Source organism: Heliconius melpomene, chromosome 4 (assembly GCF_056956725.1).
Source record: "Heliconius melpomene rosina isolate 202511_hmr_F chromosome 4, ASM5695672v1, whole genome shotgun sequence".
NCBI lineage: Eukaryota > Metazoa > Arthropoda > Insecta > Lepidoptera > Nymphalidae > Heliconius > Heliconius melpomene.
In genome coordinates, this window is record NC_140392.1 from 1,735,904 (window position 1) to 1,745,486 (window position 9,583).

Consider the following 9,583-nt stretch of genomic DNA (forward strand, 5'->3'; position numbering starts at 1 on the left):
CGCATTGCAAATTAATGAATTACGTCAAATTATTATAACGTTACCTGACGGCGCTGTCCAATCTGGGCATAGCCGTGAAAAATTATTTCCAGAATTACTTAATATACGGCAAACCTTCATCTCTACATCCATTTGATGGATGATTTCAATCAACGAGTTGGATGTTTCCATATAAAACGTTATGAAGGATTTTTGTCCAAATTGACTTTTAGAGAAACTGATCTATATAAGGGTAGATACTATACTATACGATATTTTGACTGGTTTATTTTATTTTTTAGATAGCTTCGTGGTTTTAAACCACAAAGCAGCCTTGCTTTCACAGGGGTGTGACTGTACACGCGACTGATTGGTTGTGGGTTCGAGGAAATTACATTTTTCTTAAAATAAATATTTTCATTACTTCATTTTGGTGTTGAGGAAAAGCGCGGCGTTGGGTTTCGCCAATCAACACACGGTGGCTCCAGAATTGGGCGGAAAATGGGCAACGAAATGTATGAATAATAACATTTCGATCCCTTTGCCTACCCTGCTGGGTGCGGGATATAGCGTAAAGCGCCGAAAAAAAAACAGCATTTAAATAAAAAATAAAAAAAACAACATTTAACTTTACTATATTACTTTATACAAAGGCCTGGGATGATGAAATTAGTGAAAGTATCCACTGTAATGGAAATTTTCACTAAATAGGAAAGATATATTTTTCATCTTCTGGCCACACGTGGCTTTCAATCCAATCTATGAAATAATTTATGTTTACATAAACTCCTAAGGGCTGAAGATGAAGATCACATTTCCTCCCAAATGATGTGATAGCAACTATAACGTTAATGTTCGTATCATCAGACTGGTTTCCTTTTCTATACTGAAGTGGTGTGCCGGAGTCTCCCTAAAACAATATATACAAATAAAAATTAAAACAGGTAAATTTAAACTAGACTAGACTAGAGGAAACTAAATATTTTATATTTGAATTTTTTCGCGCTGGTAACGAGGCAAAGCGCGGCGCCACTCAACACGCACTGCCTCTAAAATTTGGCGGAAAATGGGGGACCGTGTATCTTAATAGGTTCCCTCAGGTTTTTTTTTAAAGAAATTTTAACTTTAACATACATTACAAGTTCCAGCGCTGCCGTCTAGCTTTCCAGCGCATGACTGATGGTCCGCGAATCCTTGCCAATTTCTATTATACAAATCTTTACATTCATGCCAATCAACTATATCGAGTACGGCCGATTGTAGGACTGGTGAAGATTTTTTGGTATCTGTAAATTAAAAAAAAAAATTACATCATTTTCACGTTGTACCCCGCATGCGGCAGGGAAGGCAGAGAGAACCTAATGTTAAGACACTCCGTTCCCCACTTTCCGTCAAAAATCTCTGTAAATTGTGATAGTTCTTCCTAGCTAGCCTAGTGTAACACTGTTCCTTTCGAGACATTGCGTTTACGGAAACTGGTGAACAGCGTGTATATGTATATTGTATATATTGAGGCCAGTCGTGGCGCTGGGACACAAGCGTACCACTGTGAACGCAACAGGTTGTGGTGGTTGATTCCCACTTGAGGAAATGAAGTATTTAATGATTTTCTCGCTCTACTAATGAGGCAAAGCACGGCGTTAAGTCCACCAGTCAATACGCAATGTCTCCAGATAAAAGGAAAGTGGAGAAAGGAAGTGTCTTAATGAGAACAAAGTGTCTTAACACTAGGTTTCCAGGTCCCTTCTGCCTATCCTGCGGTGCTGTTTATAGCGTGAAAAAAAAATAGAACGAAAATATGTTAATGAAAATTACTTGTCAATCCCCATCCCGTAGCACCTAAAGGGTGTTTTGTGATATCCATAGCACGAGTATTGTGTAAACACGCAGGATGCACATATTTGGTGAATGTTGTTACCTTCTCGATTTTGATTAGAGCTATGTCATAATACTTTTTTGGTGATTCATAATATGGATGAATAATTATTTTAAGTATTTTTTTATCTAAGGGCTTTTCATATAAAGAACTTTCTCTCTGTAAGGAATAAAGAACTATATTTAAAATATACAATTATATTAGTATGGCGATGTATAGGCTTACATATATGGCTTACATATATTTGAAATACATGAAATGTAACATTGAATTCTTTTACACATCACAAAAACACATGTGTATATGAATGTAAAGAAAATAGAGATTAACATAATGTTCGATTCTCTGAGTTAATGCAAAAAAAATGTAACGGGGCTCGAACCCGCGCCTCTTGGAATCCATTAATTATTAACGTTAAAAATAAAAAAAAGCTAAATTTCACAAGATAATAATGCAGTACTTGTAAATTTACAGTATATGAGAATATATAATTTATTATTTCCTGTTTAAACAATATGTCCTCTATTTTATTGAAGAATATTGTGTGAGTAACTTACGTATATTTTGGTAACTCCCATACGAACGATTCGTGGGTGAGAATCTTTTAATTCACGCGACTTTGTCTTCGTGCAATGGGCAGCGGTCAATACAAAATGTCGGCTAATCAGCGAACCGCCACATAAGAACGACCACTTGTCATCTTTTGTCATCCAGCCCAGAGCAGCCTGAGGCAAAGAAAATATACATTAGGGTCATAATCAGAAAAGTGGACATTTTCGAATTCGTAACGTAACTGATAAGTAACAACACTGATAAAGTTTGTTACGAAACTGATGACATAAGGCATTCATCATCATCATCATCATCATCAGCCTGTCCTCGTCCACTGCTGGCATAGGCCTCTCCATAAGGCATTATACACAACAAAATAACGATATTATACGAATAAAACTATTGTTTTTTTTTATTTAATGAGACACAGATCAAAATTTTAAAGGTTCAATCGTTGAATTAACTGATTATAAATGTAAGAAGAAAACATAACAAAGTGAGAATATTAACAATATAATAATGCTAGTTCGTAACGTAATAAACTTATATTTCTAGTTAGAGATCACAAAGTTAATGATAAAATTAAATTCACTTTAAAATATATCAAAATTTGAGTCGTTATCATTGGAATTAAGTTTAATTCTTTGTAAGTGTTTATTCCGCATATCTTCATATTTAATAGGATTGGTCCTTTTAAGACGTTCTCTATATCTAAAAAAAAAAGCATTTGTTTCAGCATTTGACATAGGAGCTTACGCTTACTGAAAATACAAAAATATATATCAAAAAATAATAATCACAAAATCACAACTAATTTCAGAAAGAATAAAAATAAATTTTAACTAAATCGGTTCAGGTGTTTCTGAGATTAGCGTGCACAAACACATAGACAAACAAGCAAACAAGCAAAAAAACTTAAAAAACATTATTTTTGGTTACTTTACGTTATGAAAAGTCACAGTCAAATAGTTTTTTTCATATGCCAGCAATTTTTTTTTCTTATATACATATCTTCCATATACAAGCACCGGTTCGATAAAATTTTATTATAAACATATATAAGAAAACATTGGTACCGTAATTGTGAACTAGGCTTCATATTTTCTCAGTTTCGTTACGTAACGAAATATAACGAAATTGAGAATGAAGTCTGAGAAATTCTAACCTTTTTAAATATTTGCTCATAAGCCACGTTTTGCATCTGCAAGCACTGACGTTCTTTTTTGAGATTTTGTAAAAAGAAGCAAATAACATAAACAAGAAAACGAAATTATAGAATACTTACCAAAATAAAAGCCGTTTATAACCCTGAGATGTAATTTTACGCATTCCCTTTAAAACATTTGAACCCCTCAACTGCAGCGAGAACACTACTGGTTGTAGCTACGACAGCATTGACTTTTAGAATAATGGTGCCACAATAAAAACTAATATTAAATACCATCCAAAATAATTGCGTTCATATTTTAATTGTACGTTACTAGCCCTGAGTAACAAAAAGACAATATTTTGGGACAAATTTAGTTAATTAATATATATTATTTATTAAATAATGTATCAATAAAAGTAGTTCTATTTAATATTATGCATAAAGTAAAGTAATATAAACATATCTGAAATCAAATAAAACCATAAATATTCGTTAAAAACAATTTTTAAAAAGTAAAGTGGTGAATGGGACACGAAAAATTGTATGGAAGCATTTTGAAAAGTTTTTTGCAACTAACAAAAAATACTATTAAAAGCCTTAATACATTTAAAATATTACAAAAATCTTTAAGTTAATAAGTAAATTTATCTTAAATGGCAAAATATTTAAATTATCTTTAAAATTGTATTTTTAAAACGCATTCAAAGTAGCGGGACAAGAAAAGACACAAAATGTGCACTTTTTCTGATTATGACCCATTATATATTATATTTATATTTTCATTATTAAACAACTATAAAATATGATTTTTCCGTTTAAAATAAGTTTTTTTTGATATCGATGGGTATTTGCTAATTTATTACAGATGTCAATCGTCGCAATTGTAGCTAAAATTATATTAGGACTAGCAGATGCGCGCAGCTTCGCTTGCGTATTTAAGGGTGAATTCTAATAACCCATGAAACATGTGTTCAATTAAATATTTTTAAGAGTCTAAATTTCAAATTTTATAAAAATCGGTGGCGATTTAAAGATTGTTCCATACAAACTTTCAACCCCTTATTTGCACCCTTAGGGGGTGAATTCTAGAAAACCATGAAACATATGTTCAATTAAATATTTTTATGAGTCTAAATATCAAATTTTATAAAAATTGGTGACGATTTAAAAAAAACATATACAAACTTACAACCCCTTATTTGCACCTTTAGGGGGAGAATTCTAGAAATCGATGAAACACGTGTTCAATTAAATACTTTTAAAAATGTAAATTTCAAATTTTATAAAAATCGGTGCCAATTTAAATATTTTTCCATACAAGCTTTGAACCCCTATTTCACCCCTTTAGGTTTAAAATTTTTCAAAATCCCTTCTTCTTCGTAATCTCTCTGTGATCAAAGAGAGTGTGATCTGGACATCTACTAGGATGTCCAGATTACGAAAGTAAACTTTTGTCCAAATTTCGCAGTTACGCGCGCGGTTACGTTACACAGCGGTTACGGCTGTGCGTGCGTCTTACCTCAGTCAGTGAGGACAAGTCCTTTTATATATATAGATGAGAGCAATACTTTTTTTTTTATAATTAATAAATACATGCGACCCTGTGGCTTTGCCCGCTTAAATTTATTATTATATTATAGCCAAGTTATACAAAGTCCCGTATAAGCTATATTACTGTAAAATGGACCTAAATCAATTTTGTATGTATGTTTTGCGTCAAAGTCGGACAAACATCCATCTTTACAAATGGTCACATTCAAAATACTTGTATTATTTTATTTTTCTTCAGGATGCTATGTTTTCTTTAATAGCGATTCTTTCGACTTTTTCATTATGCATCGATAGATTTAATCGAATCTTCATTCAAATATATAAAATCGATTGATTAATTTATGTTTATCCTAGCATCCCGCTAGGCAGAGAAAACGAAAAGAAAACTCTCTGCATATCTCTTTTGCTTGAGATGAGGCGATGACAGTGGATGCACTGTCATCTATCTCTTTATGTACAAAAGGTTCAGAACCAGGGTCCCTGATGCATTTTATGTGAACTTCCTCCAGTGTGTTTTAGAAGGTCAACTAAAGTTTATAATTTTTTATTTTTTAAATAAAATTAGTTTTTTTTTTGGATAAGCTATATAGGTACATACCATGTGTGGAAACTTTGTGATCATCGTCGACTTGCCTCCCGCAATACCATATTCTCTATTACCTGTCAGATTTCAGTTTGTTACAAAAATTTTATTGCAAAAGTTTATTACAAAAATAATAATTAAATTATAAATATAAATTATAAAATTGATAAGAAAAGTTTAAATTAGATAACGAAAAATTAATTATTCCTACTACTTAATTAATTTTGTTAGTTTTCTCCCAGTTTGTTGCATTTTAAATATTAACTTAGACTTGAATATTTTTCATGAAGAATTTTTTTTTCAAAACATAAGGTTCACGTTATTTTTTAAAAACAGAGGGGAGGAGGAATTCTCCTGATTGAGGATAGAGTCCCACTGAGCAACGATTCTAAATCTGAATTCTGTATTGGGGAATTTTGAAATATATTTTTCCTGTTTTGATTCCTCCTCCTCAAAGGATTTCTAGTTCTTATGTTAGATAAAGTCAGAAGTGGGGGGTTTCTACAATATAGCAGGCAACGAATCAGCAAAATAAATCTTTAGTTTTATAGTACAAAATAAAGAAAGACCACTTACATATGATTTTAAGGCGATCTCTGTCAATATTATGTTTAGCTTGCCATGTATACTCTAAGCATTCTGAAATAACAAATTTTATAATTCAGATTTTTAAATGATTGTCAGTTTCGTTTGATTTTTAGATCAGACATCTTATTTGTTTTGTTACTGTAGATAGTAGATAGACTGTGAATAACATGACATTTAAATAATAAGAGATACTTTTAGAAGTTAAATCTCAGCAGCAAATACTATGTAAATTGATATATAGGTACACCTAAATGTTGCAGTATTATGTTATATGTGTATACAGAAATATATAACAATTATAGATACGCAGAGGGAAACTAGTGTTAAAACACTGTGTCCTATTCACTGTCCGATCTTGAGACATTGCATGTTGAGTGACGGAACTTAATGCCGCGTTTTGTTATTAAAGCTTTTGAAATTTTTTCTCCGGGTGAGAATCGACCTTCGCGTTAACAGTCAGAGGCTGTGCCACAACGATACGACGGCCTCTACATGAGGAATACTATAAAATAATTCAAACAAACATACTTATTTCATTCACGCGTTTCGCGGGGTCACTAAAATCCGGTCTCTTGGATTCCTTCGAGTATTTCAGACATCTTGAAGATTTTCTACTTACACGTGAACGGGCTGAGATAATATCTGAAATAAATTTTTCAATAATTTTTAATAAATATTATTTACAAAAATAATATACATATTTTTTTAATGATTTTAATATTTACAGAGTACCTACAGTAGAAAAATGGAATTGTAACAAAACACTTTATCAGTGAAGCCAATAATAAATTCTATTGGATTGCAATGCAAAATCTTAACACTGATATTCCAATATGACGACATGAATTAAATATGACGTTGAAAGAAACCAAGATATAGAACTGTCAAAAGTAAATTGTAATAAAGAAGTATATAATATGCAAAACAAAAAAATATCTACATAGATTTTTACAAATATAAAAACAATAAAAACTTTAATTTTTACTTGCAATATCATTCCCTTTTTAACTGACTTCTGTAAAAGGAGAAGATTATCAATTCGACTGTATTTTTTACGTTTGTTACCTCAGAACTTTTGACTGGGTGAACCGATTTTGATGATATTTTATTGGAAAGGATAAAGTTTGGTTAGGTTCTGATAACGGGACCAGTTGAAATTGAAGAAGTCAGTTTTCTTTGTTAAAAAGTATTATTACTATTAAATGAAATATAACCATATGTACATCGTTCGACTGACTGTAAATACATACCTGAATTAATTAACAATAACAGTAAATACAAGTTAACAGTTATCCACATTATGAGAAAATATTATTAACTACTTTAATATCAATCACGTGTGACAGTGTCACCACATCTGACACTCATGTAGACTGAAATTACAAGTTTCCGTATTTATATGGACAATCCATATAAATATATTCTATTATGGTTTTCCTTATTAATTTTCATACATATGACGTTAAATGACGAATTTATAATATTAATTATTTTCATTTTCTCGCTCTGGTGATAAGGCATAATTAATTAAATTAATAACATTAGGTTCCCTCTGCCTACCATGCTGCATGCGGGATACACCGTAAATATATTTATTTATTTTTGCAATTCTAACATCTCAGCAAAAAACTAAAAAAAATGTTTTAAAGTTTTTATAAAACTAAGATGAAAAAAGAAAAGAAAATACAAAATCGATGTACCTACTAGATACTCTAAAAGAAGGCGAAGTATTTCGGAGTAGGTACTGTCATATTACGAGAAGACCTGTTATAACTCAGACCTTGTCGCGCCTAACAAGAAAACTTGGAACAAGTAACGAAGGCAAACTTTTGACCGAAGGACTCTGAAAACTTTTTGTTCATCGTCATTCGCGATTATATCAACAAATATTTAGATTTTTATCTTTATCTTAAATCATTGATATTTTTTTAACAAGCTGGGCATAGTAAGTAGAGGGTACCTAGTTTTAATATTTCCTCGAGCAGGAATCGAATCCACAACATGTCATTTATATTCATTTAGGCACATCATTAATTCAGGCGTCTGTATGTAAACTTATTTCTCCAGCAATTTCTCTTGGCTTTTAGCTTAATCTTATATTCCGCATATCGGAAAGAACCTAGTGTTAAAGCCTGCGTCCCAGAGCATTATTTTTAATTTACTCGAATTAATTATATTCCTTCGAGTAGGAGTCGAGGATAGATACCATTTAGCAATATAAAACTATACACTAATATTAGAGAAATTGACGCAAAAGACCGTGCAAAGTGGAGTAGGGTGAGTAGGAAGGCAGACCCTGGCAATAACCGGGATTAATGCCAGGAAGAAGAAGAAGACTAATATTAGAGAAATTGTTCTCACATAAAGAACCGAATTTACTACTGAATATATTCAGTAACTTAATATTGTTTAATATATACCAAGTTATGTCACATTTGCCGTCATAGAAGCTACAAACAATACTTGATTCGATTTCGACGGCGTCCCAGTGATATATATATTTATTTCTTTTATATCGAATTCATTACCTTCCTAGACAAAGTATCATACCATCGATTCGAAGCCCTGAGGCTACTCTTTATAGGGAAAAAAGAGCCAAATTCTATCACAATTTTCTACGTGATATAAATGAATTCCTATATTTTCGTAGAAACAGAAAACTGAGGCTAGTCGGCATAATTGTGGGTTCGATCCCCACTCGACTTTAATTTGTTCGGTCTGGGGTCGAGGCAAATCGCGGCGTTGAGTTCCGCCCCTCAACATGCAAAGCCTCCAAAAATTCGGCGAAAAGTGGGGAACGGAGTGTCTTAGCACTAGGTTTTCTCTGTTTACCTTGCTTGGCCTGGCTAATATAAATCGGCAACGCAATTTAGTAATTTGTTATACTGTAACTAGGTGGAAAAGTTGGTGTATTTATCACATAAGAGGACCAGAAAGCTATGTTTATTTTGACTTTTAATATTAATGCGAGAAAAGGGAGAACAATTATACCTATATATTTCTACTTAAATTAATAAAAAAAATATTACAATTTCCGTAAATATTAAAAAATAATATCAAACTTATACAAAATAGTTGAGACAACGTATATTAATTTATGTTTTGCTTAACTACAGTGCTTCTCATGAGGCTAGATACGAAGGAACTATTCTAACCTAATGTGCTTAGAAATTCGTGGCATTCTGAAAATTCAGTGCGCGTTCACATCAAAGACGGCTCCTCGCTTGAAATATTGTTCAAAATGGACGACTGTGGAGGACCGTTTTTGGAATTTACATTAGAATTTACTTTATACGTTATATAG

At 32.0% G+C, this 9,583-nt stretch overlaps 1 protein-coding gene across 1 annotated transcript; it reads right to left on the reverse strand.

Annotated features, from left to right (window-relative positions):
- Nucleotides 1-646: 646 nt before the first annotated feature.
- Nucleotides 647-7,640, reverse strand: LOC146539379 (serine protease snk-like). Its single transcript, XM_085208429.1, has 8 exons — nt 7,530-7,640; nt 6,808-6,921; nt 6,268-6,330; nt 5,707-5,768; nt 2,413-2,580; nt 1,795-2,014; nt 1,114-1,265; nt 647-889 (listed from the first exon to the last, which is right to left on the reverse strand). The coding sequence occupies exons 1-8, from the start codon at nt 7,576-7,578 to the stop codon at nt 683-685; spliced, it is 1,035 nt and encodes a 344-aa protein (XP_085064555.1). The 5' UTR covers nt 7,579-7,640; the 3' UTR covers nt 647-682.
- Between the last annotated feature and the right edge of the window lie 1,943 nt (nt 7,641-9,583).